At 53.9% G+C, this 14,871-nt stretch overlaps 1 protein-coding gene across 1 annotated transcript in view; it reads left to right on the top strand.

Moving 5' to 3' along the window:
* The window catches only part of TNRC6C (trinucleotide repeat containing adaptor 6C), a 122,221-nt gene that overhangs the window by 33,536 nt on the left and 73,814 nt on the right, over nt 1-14,871 (top strand). Inside the window, 2 exon segments of the mRNA XM_062175706.1 lie at nt 11,912-12,011; nt 13,630-13,651. Coding sequence (XP_062031690.1) covers nt 11,949-12,011; nt 13,630-13,651 — 85 coding nt within the window. The 5' untranslated portion in view covers nt 11,912-11,948.

Here is a 14,871-nt window from a genome sequence, read left to right as displayed (position 1 = left end):
TGTTTCCACTGGAACTTGGTCTTTATGGAGGATTCTTTGATTGTCTGAGTTTTGTCTTTGGATTAGGCAAAACCATCAGAAACCTTCACACTTGGACTGTCTCTCTGGCTGTCCAGAGAACTGCTGAGTTTTCCCATCGGGCTTTTTGACTCACCGGAGGCTGCGAGAGAGCATCCAGTAAAGCCGCCACTGCAGGTTTGAGGGCCCCAGCGTCGCCGTCCGGGCAAGAGCCTGTCGCCTGTGCGTGTCGCCGCTCTGAGGACGGCGGCCGAGTCGTCGGGGGTGATCTGGTAAACTGCTGGCTGCTTCCCGATAGGGCAGATTGTAAGTCAGCGCGCCACACATATGAACCGTTACTAGACCTCATTCTGCTCAAGTCTTGGGAGAGGTAAACTCTAGGTGTAATATTTTTATAAGGAATCAGGGTAGACTTGTGGCCTCGTGGCCGAGCTGCTGCTTGGAGAGCCTGGGTCCAGCCCGGCTCCTCTCGTTCCCACCCGGCTCCCTGCTGAGGCGCCCTGGGCGGCAGCAGTGAGGGCACAAGCACTTGGGCCCCTGCACCCACGTGGGAGACACAGATGGAGTTCATGGCTGCTGGCTTCAGCCTGGCCCAGCCCTGCTGTTGCCACCATCGGAGGAGTAAGCCAGCAGATGGAAAGTCGATCAACTGATCTCTCTCTCTCTCTCTCTCTGCCTTTACATAAAATGAAAACAAATAAAAATTTAGAAAACAAATCAATCAAAATGATGGCAATTAGCAGGATGCTACTTTATGACAGTCATAGGAAACATTTGCTTTTTGAAATTGGTGCCTGGACATGGGGCACACAGTACATATAGCTTACACACTGTGAGTATTAAAGTTGTTCAAAGGGGCCGGCACTGTGGCGTAGCGGGTAAAGCCACCGCCTGCAGTGCCAGCATCCCATATGGTGCTGGTTCGAGTCCTGGCTGCTCCACTTCCAATCTTACTCTCTTCTATAGCCTGGGAAAGCAATGGAAGATGGTGCAAGTTCTTGGGCCCCTGCACTCGTGTGGGAGACCCAGAAGAAGCTCCTGGCTTTGGATTAGTGCAGCTCCAGCCATTGCGGCCAATTGAGGAGTGAACCAGCGGATAGAAGACCTCTCTCTCTCTCTCTCTCTCTCTCTCCCTCTTCTCTCTCTGTGTAACTCTGAGTTTCAAATAAATAAATAAATAAATCTTTTTTAAAAAGTTGTGTAAACTTTTAAACAACTTTAAAGTTGTTTTAAAACAAGTTTAAAAAAAAGTAGCTTAAAAAGCAGAAAGGGCATTTTGTGACTATAAAGCAGTGGGCCACTGTGGCCCAGCAGGTGGTGGACCGTTCGTGATTGCTGAGGGAGGGACTAACTCCTGAGCTTAATTGTATCATAACAGTGCAGCCCATAACAGGACACTTTTCTCTAATCAAGTAGTTCCTCCAGGATTTCTATCGGGACTTTTTTTTTTTTTTTACTTTCTTTTCTTTTTTTTTTTTTTTTTTTTTTTTTGCAATCTAAACTTGGTATGGGTTTGAAAATAATATAATTTTTCTATAATTGGTCGGCGCCGCGGCTCACTAGGCTAATCCTCTGCCTTGCAGCGCTGGCACCCGGGTTCTAGTCCCAGTCGGGGCACTGATCCTGTCCCGGTTGCCCCTCTTCCAGGCCAGCTCTCTGCTGTGGCCAGGGAGTGCAGTGGAGGATGGCCCAAGTCCTTGGGCCCTGCACCCCATGGGAGACCAGGAGAAGCACCTGGCTCCTGCCATCGGATCAGCGCGGTGCGCCGGCCGCAGCGCGCCTACCGCGGCGGCCATTGGAGGGTGAACCAACGGCAAAAGGAAGGCCTTTCTCTCTGTCTCTCTCTCTCACTGTCCACTCTGCCTGTCAAAAAAATAAATTAATTAATTAAATAAAAATAAAAATAAATAATTTTTCTATAATTTATATTTTTCAGATAAATTGTCTTCCTCAATCCCGAAATGTTCATATTTCACATTTTTACAAGACATATCAACAAACCTCTTAGTATCTGTGTGTTTTTCCTGCAACAATATAATTAGTCAAATTTTTTCTATTTAGGTCAACATTTGAGTGCTTTATCAGCTTATTACTCTAATACGTACATTTTTTTAAAAAGATTTATTTATTTGAAAGGCAAAGTGATAGGCAAAGAGTAAACCATCTGCTGGTTCACTGCCCAGATACCCACAACAGCCAGGGCTGGCAAGCCCGAGCCAGAGCCAGGAGCTCCATCTGGATCTCCCTGGGTGGCAGGAGCCCAGCTACTTGGGCAGTTATCTGTGGCCTCCCAGGTGCATTGGCAGAAAACTGAGTTGAAGGCGGAGGGAGGGCTCAAACCCAGGCACTCTGATGTGGAATGCAGGCATCCCGGATCACACCGCATCTCACCACACACCCCGGCACCTCAGCACGAACCCTTGACGCGGCCTCTCCCCTTATCCTTGCATAAAACGCCAGGCTTCACAGATGTCTTGGGGCCAGGGGGCGAGTGGATGGTGGTGTCAGGAGGCTGCGCCCAGCCCTTGCACACAAGCCTGTTCTCCTACATTAGATCCCAGCTTTGGGCACGAGTTAGTGTAGTGGCTCCTGGAACTGAGCCCACTCCGCCGACTGTGCTTCCAGCTCGCAGAATCGCAGAGACTGAAGGAGGCGTGACCGAGACCCTGTGCAGTCCAGCTCTCACCCTGCTAGGCCCCGGGCCCTTCCCTCACCTCGGGCTACTCACTGCTCAGCAGTGCACGCTGCTGGCACCCCATCCTTTTTCCTTCATGACCATTTCTCAAGTTGCCCCAGTAATCTGAAGTTGGCGGAATGTAAAGCTGTCATGAAGGTAAAAGAAAGTACTGTTGTTGGGGCCAGCGCTGTGGTGCAGCAGGAAGAGGCGCCGCCTGCAGCGTCGGCATCCCATGTGGGCACCGGTTCGAGTCCTGGCTGCTCCACTTCCAATCCAGCTCCCTGCTATGGCCTGGGAAAACAGTAGAAGATAGCCCAAGTCCTTGGGCCCCTGCACCCACGTGGGAGACCTGGAGGAGGTTCCTGGATCCTGGCTTTGGATTGGCTCAGCTCTAGCCGTTGTGGCCATTTGGGAAGTGAACCAGTGGATGGAAGACCTCTCTCAGCCCCTGCCTCTCTCTGTAACTGTCTTTTAAATAAAAATAAATAAATAAGTCTTTAAAAAAATACCATCATTTGTGGGCCATACAGAATCACCAGTTTAAAGATTGGCCTGTTAGGGATTTGTTGGATTTTGAGTCCCACCTACGGCTGCCTTGGCAGGGCCAGGCGACCTGCAGGCCGGGTGTGGCTGTGGGGCTGACATTCCCCGCCCCTCAAGCGCATCTGCGAATTATATTTGTTTTTGTGTGACAGTATTAAACAGTCTCCATTTTATTGGCAGATTTGAAAGAGGCTCTAATGTTAGTGTCCCCACGCAGGAGAGCGAGCCTGTGCAGTAGTGAGAATGGGGAGAGTTTGCCATGAAGAATCCCTGGAGTGGGCGTTTGGCACAGCCATTAAGAGGCCACTTGGGTGCCTGCATTCCCATCACAGTGCCTGGGTTCAAGCTGCTGCTGCTGCTTTTTTTTTTTTTTTTTATTAATTTATTTATTTGAAAAAGTTACAAAGAGAGAGAGGTCTTCCATCCGCTGGTTCACTCCCCAATTGACCGCAACGGCTGGAGCTGAGCCAATCTTGAAGCCAGGAGCCAGAAGCTTCCTCTGGGTCTCCCACGCTGGTACAGGGGCCCAAACACTTGGGCCATCTTCCATTGCTTTCCCAGGCCACAGCAGAGATCTGGGTTGGAAGTGGAGCAGCCGGGTCTCAAACCTGCGCCCATATGGAATGCCGGCGCTTCAGGCCAGAGCTTTGACCCGCTGCACCACAGCGCCAGCCCCAGAACTTCTGTTTCTAATCCAGCTTACTGCTGCAGCACAACCTGGGAGGCAGCAGGCAATGCTCAGTTAACTGGGTCCCTGCCACCCACATCGGAGACCCAGACTGAGCCTCCAGCTCCTGGCTTTGGCCTGGCCTGGCCCTGGCTGTTGACCGGCATTTGAGGAGTGAACCAGAGGATAGAAGATCTCTGACTCTATCTCTGTCCATCTGTCTCTCTCCATGTCTGTCCCTCTGCCCTGATGAATCAAACAATCAATGCATAAATGATTGTTTTAAGTTGTTGACTCTCACAGGACTTAGAGTAGTAAGGGACTGGTTAGTGAGAAGCAAAGGAAACTAGAGATGATAGCAATAGCAGAGATAAGGCACAGTCCTGCCCAGGCCCAGAGGGAGCACCCAAAGACAGCCTCCAAGGCTAAGGCCCAGGCCTCACAGGAGCCGCCACAGCCGTGGCTCAGAGGGCGGCAAGGAAGTTGCTGTGGTGCTGTGTAGATAGAGCTCGCTGGGAATCCTTCAGCTGTAGTGGAAGTGTGTCAGCCAGGTACCACCTGCCCAGGCCTGCCCGGCCCAAAACGCTTCTCCTGCAGTGCCTCTCTGGTGCCCTCTGCTGAAAAAGCAGTGGGCTGGCAAGCAAAAATTGTTAAAGGTCATAGGTCATAGGTGGATTTTACAGAACAGGTAAACCGTGGAGTTCGGCGCCAAGAGGCAGTAGATCAATAAGCAGCGCCCCTCCGCCCCTCCAGCTTCGTCAGTTGCTGGGAGTGGACACTTCGGGGGAACAGTGCACTGCCTGCTTTGACATTCTGTAGCGAAGAATGAAATCTTCGTCACTGTTAACCACTCGCGTGTCCACTAGGACAACTGTGTCTGTGCCACGGCGTGTCCCCACTAGGACAGCTGTGTCTGTGCCACGGCGTGTCCGCTAGGACAGCTGTGTGTGTGCCACGGCGTGTCCACTAGGACAGCTGTGTCTGTGCCACGGCGTGTCCGCTAGGACAGCTGTGTCTGTGCCACGGCGTGTCCCCACTAGGACAGCTGTGTCTGTGCCACGGCGTGTCCACTAGGACGGCTGTGTGTGTGCCACGGCGTGTCTGCTAGGATAGCTGTGTGTGTGCCACGGCGTGTCCGCTAGGACAGCTGTGTGTGTGCCACGGCGTGTCCGCTAGGACAGCTGTGTGTGTGCCACGGCGTGTCCACTAGGACAGCTGTGTGTGTGCCACGGCGTGTCCGCTAGGTCAGCTGTGTGTGTGCCACGGCGTGTCCACTAGGATAGCTGTGTCTGTGCCACGGCATGTCCACTAGGACAGCTGTGTGTGTGCCACGGCGTGTCCGCTACGACAGCTGTGTGTGTGCCACGGCGTGTCCACTAGGACGGCTGTGTGTGTGCCACGGCGTGTCCGCTACGACAGCTGTGTGTGTGCCACGGCGTGTCCGCTACGACAGCTGTGTGTGTGCCACGGCGTGTCCACTAGGACAACTGTGTCTGTGCCACGGCGTGTCCGCTAGGACAACTGTGTGTGTGCCACGGCGTGTCCGCTAGGACAGCTGTGCCTGAGAGGCCAGCTGGACATTTTCTTCTGCTCTGTGAAGCATTTTTCCAGAATATGTATCGGCTGCAATCATATAATTGACTGTGGAAATGGAGTGCTATTAACATTTTGCTGTCAGGGCAGCTATTAGGTAAAGCAGTTAAGATGTTGCCTGAAACACCCACGTTCCCTAGCAGAGTGCCTGGTTCAAGTCCTGGCTCTGTTTCTATTCGCAGCCTCCTGGTAATTCACACCCAGGCAGTCAGAGTGGTGGCCCAAGCAGTAAGTCCCTGCCATCCACAGGGGAGGCCCCAATGGAGCTCCTGGCTCCTGGCTTTGGCCTGGCCCCTGCTGTTGTGGGCATTTGGGGAGTGAACCAGCAGGTGGACGATCTGTCTGTCTCTGTGTGTATATCTCTCTCCACTTTTCAGATGAAAAGGAAAAGAAATAATTCCAAATCAAAGAACTATACTTGTGAGGCTGGCGCTGTGGCACAGCAGGCTAATCCTCCACCTGCAGTGCTAGCATCCCATATGGGTGCCAGTTTGAGTCCCGGCTGCTCCACTTCCAATCCAGCTCTCTGCTATGGCCTGGGAAAGCAGTAGAACTCGGCCCAAGTCCTTGGGCCCCTGCATCCATGTAAGAGACCTGGAAGAAGCTCCTGGCTCCTGGCTTCAGATCAGCACAGCTCTGGCCATTGCAGCCATCTGGGGAGTGAACCAGAGGATGGTAGACCTCTCTGTCTCTCCCTCTCACTGTCTGTAACTCTACCTCTCAAATAAATAAATAAAAATCTTTTTAAAAAGAACTATACTTGTAATGAACATGTTAATAGTTTTGCTAAAGTGATTTTATAGCGATAAAATATTTATTCAACCCAATTAGTTTTAAGACAAATTGTAATTAAGTAGTTCTGCATGCAGTCAGTGCTAGCCCTTACTGATAAGCCTGGGTAGATTGTTGATAAGTTGTATTTATCAGGATTCTTTGGTTACAGGCAATGAGAGCAGGTGTATGGTTTTGGGTGTGGGGTTGGTAAGTGATGTAAGGTAGCTGACAAAATTGGAGGAGACACTGAAAGCCGGAACAGGGACCTACGGCATCCTGGAGAGCCTAGGCAGCAAGTGCTGCTGGGCAGGTGTGGAGGTGGACAGTCAGTGCCACAGATGTGCTGCAGCTGTTGCCACTCCAGGGCAGGGCTTGGGTTCCGGGGCATTGGGGCTGGCCTGGGGTGAACTGTGCTCAGCCCTGGACCAGAGAGGGCGAGGGATGGAGGGGTCAGGCCACAGAAATGACACTTCTGGACTCAAAGGCTCATGGAGTCGTCGTCCTCGTCTCCTTTTCTTAGCTTCTGTGTCTTGGTGGCTTCATCTTCAGACTCTCTCTGGTTGAGAGATGGCCACAGCAGTGTCCAGCACTCTGGTTCTGGGAGTTCACGGCCGGTGTCGTCCGGCACTTGGGGCTCTTCAGTGAGCCACGTGATGCATCCCTTGCTGCCTCTAGAAGCGCTGGGCTGCGAGGGGCGGGGAGGTGGCTCCCGACGGGGGGGTGAGGGGGGTGGGCGGCACAGGGGGTCAGCCTGGCTCTGCACTTAGCTACCTACTACAGCGCTAAGATGAGAACGTGACAGGGCACCTCTCCTCAGACCTCTGCGTCCTTCAGCACCCTTCCGAAAGGAAGATCCCTGTTAGGTTCAGAGCACAAGTCGGCCTCCCTTCTGCAGGAGTCAGTGGCCCGCGTGTGCACTGCCAGGGAGTCGGTTTGAGACCTGGGGCAGGGGCGGGGAAGGCTGAGGTCGTAGTTGAGTTCTCAGAGCCCCAGCTCTGCTTTGTGGGGCCTGACCCAGGCATGCAGAACTTTGAGAGGACCCCTAAGTGGTGGAGGCTTGTGCCTAGGATTGCAGGTCTCCTCGGGGTCTCCCGCATGCTGCCTAGCTCCCAGGAGCTCCGGCTCCTGTTCCTCTGGGGAGAACAGTGGACCCTCGCTCGGCTTTTCCTGCCTGTGCCACCACGTCACGCCTCGCCCCAGCCCAGCACAGCTCTGGCTGCAGCCCCACCCACTGGCCAAAGCTTCAAGAAAAAGGGAAGACTGGGAAATTCATTCTCTTCCGAAGTTTGCTCTCCCCAGTCTGCCCACTTGTGTTTATTCTTTATTTATGTTTTTCGTATTTATATTGTACTTTGTCCAATTTTGGGGTTGTTTGAGGCAAATCAGTGGGAGAGAGTGGCTGTAGGGGCCCCCCCACCGTGGCCAGCACCCAGAGCCCCAAGTCATGACCTGTGTCAGCCTCCCATCCTGCATACCGTAGTTAGGATGTCACAGTGTCTGAGTCAGGAGGCTGGGCTCAGCTGGGTCCCCTTCAAGGCCACAGCCAAGACCACACCTGCACCTGTGGGACAGGGCAGCAGCCAGGCTCCCCCGGGCCAGTGGCCAAGCTTAGTTCTTTGCAGTTGGATTGACAGCTTATGTCTTCAAAGCCACGGCCAAGAAGGAGGTTATAAAGCAGCCTGCCAGAAAGGAGTCTTTAAAAGGAAAAAAAAAAAGTGTGTTTACTTATTTTGAAAGGTTTAGAGACAGAGAGGGATCTTCCATCCACTGGTTCACTCCCCAGGTGGCTGCAGCAGCCGGTCCAACACTTGGGCCATTTTTCCACCGCTTTTCCCAGGCCATTAGCAGAGAGCTGGATTAGAAATGGAGCCGCCGAGACACAAACCAGCCCCGTATGGGCTGCCAGCGGGGGCTCTACCCCTGCAGCACAGCACCAGCCTCTGGGAAGGAGTGCTAAGGCAGTAGCATTCGTCTTTGCCATCTTGTAATGGTTAGAAGCACTCAAGGAGCAGAGCACCCAAGGGGTGTGAGTATCAGGGGACCTTAGAGCCCATCAGCCATCTCACCTCTGGTCCTCCACCCCAGACTCCCACGTGGTGGGTGGGGAACAGTCACCAGACCGGCCCCTGCCTCCCAGGGTCAGCGCCAGGCACCGCTAGATGAGCCCTGGGCGTCCTGCTTGGCCCCTGCACTGCTGGGCCAAATGCCTGCCCCACACTGAGCGCTCTCCAAGGTAGATCTGTGTGGTCTCACAGAGAAAACCCCCGGGCGCTCCCCAGGAGACTGTGGCATCTTCCTCTGAGGAGAGCCTGTGGGTGCTGGAGAAGGAGGGACCTGACTTCTTTGTGGCTTTGTACGTATTTTTCTTCATGTATTTTTTTGTACATGTATTTAATTTTACAAAGTAAAAATAGGACTAGATGTTGATTTTTAAATTCTATTGGTGAAAAATAGAAAAACCTGTACATTAGGAGTTAGAAGTAAAAAGATTACTGCTAGCCAGGAGAAGACTGGATAAAGCCATATTAAAGGGCAAATGTCGGAAGTACGCTTTGTCGGATCAGCCAGAGGCAGGGAAGTGTGGGTTCTCATGGCGGCAAGAACTCTGCTCCCAGCACTGACTGTACCATTACAGCAAAATCGTAATGCCACTGAGGGAGTCGCGGCTCTGATTCATTTAATTTGCTGATTAAAGAGAATTAAAATCACTTTCATTTTTATTGAGTATCTTTTTAAATTTACTATCTGAAGATAGCGGGACGGCCTCGTTGTGCTGTGAGTTGAGGAAGTGCAGTGGCAGCAGCGGCCACCGCTGTGAGCTGGCTTCCCCTGGGTGTGTGGCAGAACTGTCACTCACACGGGCTGCCTGTGCCTGTGGCCTGCTCTCTGAGAACATGCCCGAAAGCTCCACGTGTCTTCTAAGGTAAAGAGCAGTCGTCTTTTCCGCTTGACAGTGCTCGTTGGCCTTGGCTGAACGCTGGAGTCTGGAAGCCTGAGTCCCACTCCCGGAGCGCTCACTGGAGTGGGTTGCAACCATGGTGGGAACTTCTCCAGGGACACTGATGGGTGCCAAAGCTGAAGCACTGTTTCAGGGCTTGGCTGGTCTGTCTGTTTTAGACAGCAGGAAACAGCTCCTATCTGTTTGTTCACTCCCCAAACACCTGCAGTGGATGGGGTGAGGCCAGGCCGGAGCCAGGAGCCAGGAGCTCCATCCAGTCTCCACTTAGCCATCCCCTGCTGCCTCCTGTGTGTACGTTAGCAGGAAGCTGGAATTGCGAGTAGAACCGGGAATCAAACCCAGGCACTCCCGTATGGGACGTGGGCACCTTTGCCACTTGGCCAGAACACCCCGAGCCACTGTTTTAAAGGCAGAAGACTCACAAAGACACCTCCTCATCCTGTTGATTTATGTTATTTTCATTATAATTGAATTACTTGACTAATAGAATTATTATATTTGTACTAACTGACACTAGGTTGAAAATTCCTTGTGCATGTGGCTGAATATAAAAAATTTACAAATTAAAAACAGACTGAAAAGTTAATAAATTCAAGACACTATTAATAGATGGATGTCAGGTTTATTTTATTTATTTGAAAGAGTTAAAGAGAGAGGCAGAGGCAGAGAGAGAGAGGTCTTCCATCTCCCCAAATGGCTGCAACAGCTGGAGCTGAGCTGACCTGAAGCCTGGAGCCTGGAGCTTCCTCCGGGTCTCCCACGTGGGTGCAGGGGCCCAAGGACTTGAGCCATCTTCTCTGCTTTCCAAGGCGCATTAATTGGGAGCTGAATCAGAAGTGGAGCAGCGGGACCTGAATGGGCACCCACACAGGGTGCTGGCAGCACAGGCCGGGGCTTGGACCCGTGCGCCACAGCGCCAGCCCGGATGACAGAATTGTGCTGAGGTTTGGGCGTGCTGTTCCTCTCCTCACTCCGTGACAGTGACCTTCCCGTCTGTGTCGATCTGGTCCACTGGGGAGACACAAGCCACACGGTGATGAAAGCAGAGAAAGTTTAACTCCAGAAATAATTAAACTGTGATAAAGGGTCATTATCAGAAAAGATAGGGTTCCCGAGCTGAGGGTGAGTACCCAAGGAAGGACTCACGTGGAAGAGGTCCCCAGGAAGGTATAGCTGCACACTGATGGCCAAGCTTATAGACACGCCGTGGAAGTGGGGTGTCTGCACGGCGTCCCAGTCAGGAGGGCTGTGTTACTGAAAGTACCACAGGACACAGATCTGGGGTTCACAGGGTCTGTGCAGAGGGGGTCATGAGAAGGTGACCCTAGACCGTGTCTGAGCGGCAAGGTGGCTGAGAAACCACCCATGCTGGACCCATGGCTGGGGCACCACTAGGTGGTCTCACACCCGAGAGTTGGCCCAGCCGTGCAGCAGCCAGAAGCAGGAGGCCCACCCCACCCCCCGGTGTCCTGCAGGTGCGCTGTGCTGAGAAAGCTCCATGCTGTGCCCACTGGAGGAGCTCTGTCGTCATCACAGAGCCCAGGCTGAAGGGCGAGTTTGGAGCTGACGCTGCCCCTGCGAGCCAGGCTGCGTTGCGACGTTTCAGCCCTGGGTCGCAGGCTGCTGTGACCACTTCCACACTGAGTTGCCCTGTGCTGTTTCAGCACCCCTGTGCCAGCTGACTGTGCCGTGTGGGAATGTTTGTTTGCAGACAACAGGTTTGCCAACAGCGTGCGTAAGCATCACCTCTCCAGATTGTGACTCGGTTGGTAGACTTGCACATTTTGGACAGATACCCTGAATGACTGTGACGATGGCCCTGAGACAACGGTGAGGAATGCAGGTCTGGCCTGGCCGCTGTTGTCCCTCTCCCCAGTGCGATGCCCAACACATGCAGGCTGAACACATGGGCCAGCGGAGGCAGCCGGGACACGAGGGCGCTTGGTGCAGTAGTGTGGGGTCCGTGTCCGTTTCCCACCTGCACTCGGAATGTCCTCCTGAACCCCATGCGCAAACGCCGTCCATTGCTCAAAACTTTCTGCAGCTACTGTTCCTCGTGCTTGATCTGAGACAGGTGGGGCCGGCAGTGGCAGAGCAGTCTCTAAGACGCACAGGTCTCCAGGACGCACAGGTCTCTAAGACGCACAGGTCTCCAGGACGCACAGGTCTCTAAGACGCACAGGTCTCCAGGACGCACAGGTCTCTAAGACACACAGGTCTCCAGGACGCACAGGTCTCTAAGACGCACAGGTCTCCAGGACGCACAGGTCTCCAGGACGCACAGGTCTCTAAGACGCACAGGTCTCCAGGACGCACAGGTCTCTAAGACGCACAGGTCTCCAGGAGGCACAGGTCTCCAGGACGCACAGGTCTCTAAGACGCACTCAGTACGCCCATGTCGCTCATCAGCGGGTTGGAGTCCCAGCTCCGTTCCTGGGAGGCAGCAGGTGCTGGCCACGCTTGGGCCACTGCACCCACGCGGGAGACGTGGTTGGGGTTCCAGGCTCCTGGCTTTGGCCTGGCACAGCCCCGGCTGCTGTGGGCCTTTGGCGAGTGAACCAGCGGATGGAAAAAGTCTGTCTCTCTGCCTTTCAAACAAAAATGAAAAAATAAACAAACTAAAAAATAAAGAAAAAAATTAGGTGCCGTACAAATACTGTACTTTTCCATTATTTAATAGGGAGAAAGAACAAGAACCCCAAGAAGAGGAACGTTTGATGGAAGAAAAGAAAAAGAAAAAGCAGGAAGAAAAGAAGAAGAAGGAAAGTGCTCAGAAAAAGGTGTGCGGCCCCACTGTGTGCCTACCCTGCCCCACTGTGTGCTCACCCTGCCCCACTGTGCTCACCCTGCCTCACGGCACTCAGCCTGCCCCACTGCATGCCCACCCTGCCCCACTGTGTGCTCACCCTGCCCCAGTGCACACTCATCCTGCCCCACTGTGCGCTCACCCTGCCCCACTGTGCACTCACCCTGCCCCACTGTGTGCTCACCCTGCCCCACTGTGTGCTCACTCTGCCCCACTGCACGCCCACCCTGCCCTACTGTGCCCACCCTGCCCCACTGTGGGCTCACCCTGCCCCACTGCGCTCACCCTGCTCCACTGTGTGCTCACCCTGCCCCACTGTGCGCTCACCCTGCCCCACTGCGCGCCCACCCTGCCCCACTGTGCCCACCCTGCCCCACTGTGTGCTCACCCTGCCCCACTGCGCTCACCTTGCCCCACTGCGCTCATCCTGCCCCACTGTGTGCTCACCCTGCCCCTCTGTGCACTCACTCTGCCCCACTGCGCGCCCACCCTGCCCCACTGTGTGCTCACCCTGCCCCACTGTGTGCTCACTCTGCCCCACTGCACGCCCACCCTGCCCTACTGTGCCCACCCTGCCCCACTGTGGGCTCACCCTGCCCCACTGCGCTCACCCTGCTCCACTGTGTGCTCACCCTGCCCCACTGTGCGCTCACCCTGCCCCACTGCGCGCCCACCCTGCCCCACTGTGCCCACCCTGCCCCACTGTGTGCTCACCCTGCCCCACTGCGCTCACCTTGCCCCACTGCGCTCATCCTGCCCCACTGTGTGCTCACCCTGCCCCTCTGTGCACTCACTCTGCCCTCGCTGGCTCCATGGTGGCATCGCTGTTGTGTCACTTCTTAACATCCGTGACAGCAGCGAGAGGCCCAGGAGAGGCGCTACACTGGCCTCACTGGGGCTGCTGGTGTTTCTGCAGTGGGCACGAATGTCCTTTACACGCTGCTGGTGAATACGAGGAGTCCTGGTAGGCTCGCAGGCGTCTGACACGTCTGACACGCAGGACATGGTGCGCTCTGTGCCTCCTAGACGGCGTCTGACACGCAGGATGTGGTGCGCTCTGTGCCTCCCAGACGGCGTCAGACACGCAGGACGTGGTGCACCCTGTGCCTCCCAGACGGCGTCAGACACACAGGACGTGGTGCGCTCTGTGCCTCCCAGACAGCGTCAGACACGCAGGACGTGGTGCGCCCTGTGCCTCGCAGACGGCGTCTGACATGCAGGACGTGGTGCGCCCTGTGCCTCCTAGACGGCGTCTGACACGCAGGACGTGGTGCACCCTGTGCCTCCCAGACGGCGTCAGACACGCAGGACGTGGTGCACTCTGTGCCTCCTAGACAGCGTCAGACACACAGGACGTGGTGCGCTCAGTGCCTCCCAGACAGCGCCGGCAGAGCAGCTCCCAGGGAGTCTCTGCAGTTAGGTTCCTATTGCATGGAATCAATGGCGTGTAGACAATTATACATTTTTCTCAATAATAAATTTGGCAAAAATTTCTTTTTAAAATTTCCAGTATTGAGTCTGCTTGTAGACTTTATATATGCCTGTGTCCTATACACTATTATTACTAAAGAGTATGTGATTTTCTTTTTCAGGCTGCTGATCAAAAAACCAAAGGTAAGTTTGTTTCGATCTGGGGGGAGGGAGGTACCGTGCCTTTAATGACTAGTGTGGCTGTATTTTTTAATTGATGGTTAAAAGCAAAGAACTGAAGCTTGTCTTTGCATCTACTTTTTATTATTCATCGTGAAGTTTTTCATTTGCCACTGGTTTTACATCTGCATCTCATTGGCGTTTGCTAATCTAAAAATCCCTAAAGAGTGCTGTGTTAGCTTTCTTAACAAAGCTTTTTAATTTTCTTTTGGTTTGACTTCCACCAAACATGTTTGAACTGATGACAAGTTGGTTCATTTGAATAAGAACAACCAAAAGACAATGCATTTTTTTAAGCTTCCAGTTTCTCGTGCCAGCCACTCTTTACAGCATAAAGAGGTACACTCTGTTTTGCCTCTTTGCTTGGTTTGTGTAGAAGGTTTCCTTTGTCCTCCAAGCCCCAAGCTGGCTGATTGTCCTAGTGGGTGCTGTAGTTCTTTCTCCCGTAACGTGCTGGATTCCCAGGAGCCGAGTGGAAGCCACACTCCCAGCCTCTTCACTCCCCTCCTGATGCCCTTGGGACTTGGCGGGAAGGAGCGCACACTGGGAGGTGCTACTGCACCTTGCAAGGCCTTGGATGCCTCACTGAGAGAGAGAGTGAACGGCTCCTGCCTCACACAGCTGTCGTCAGGCCCAAGTGGACGCTGTTACTGTTTGTCAAGTAAAAACCAAATTAGAAAAGGAAAAGAGACTCCATGAGCTCATGTGAGAGGAGGCTCAGCATCGGTGCAGAGCTGTGGTGACTGTCATATTCTGCAGGTCCCTGCTCTGTGACACCGGTCACGCAGACACACGCCCTGCGAGGGCTGCGCCCTGTGCCATCCCTGCAGCAGCGCCACCACCAGCTCTCCACGTGTCAGAGTGGAGGATGTGTCTGTCGCCTCGTTGGAACCGCGCGATGGCGTGGGGCGGGCATTCGTTTGCAGAGGCTCCCCGCTTGAGGGACGTGGCTCTGCCGTGGTTTGGTGAGATGGGACCTGAGGGAGCCCTGGGTGCATGAGCCATGCTTAGAGTCACGTTTAGAGACAGAGCCCGCCGGCCCTGGATGAAGTGCTGGCAGGCGGCGTGGAGAAAAGGACGCTTCCTCTCCGAGTCGCAGGACTCCTGTTGGAAGGGTTAGAGGGGTGTGTGATCGACTGTCGGAACTGACGATTGTAAGGAACAGTGGTTTCCTACAGTTGTCA

The sequence above is a fragment of the Lepus europaeus genome, chromosome 18 (genome assembly GCF_033115175.1).
Source record: "Lepus europaeus isolate LE1 chromosome 18, mLepTim1.pri, whole genome shotgun sequence".
NCBI lineage: Eukaryota > Metazoa > Chordata > Mammalia > Lagomorpha > Leporidae > Lepus > Lepus europaeus.
The sequence above is the reverse complement of the archived record's forward strand: the minus strand, read 5'-3'. Positions and strand labels throughout refer to the sequence as shown.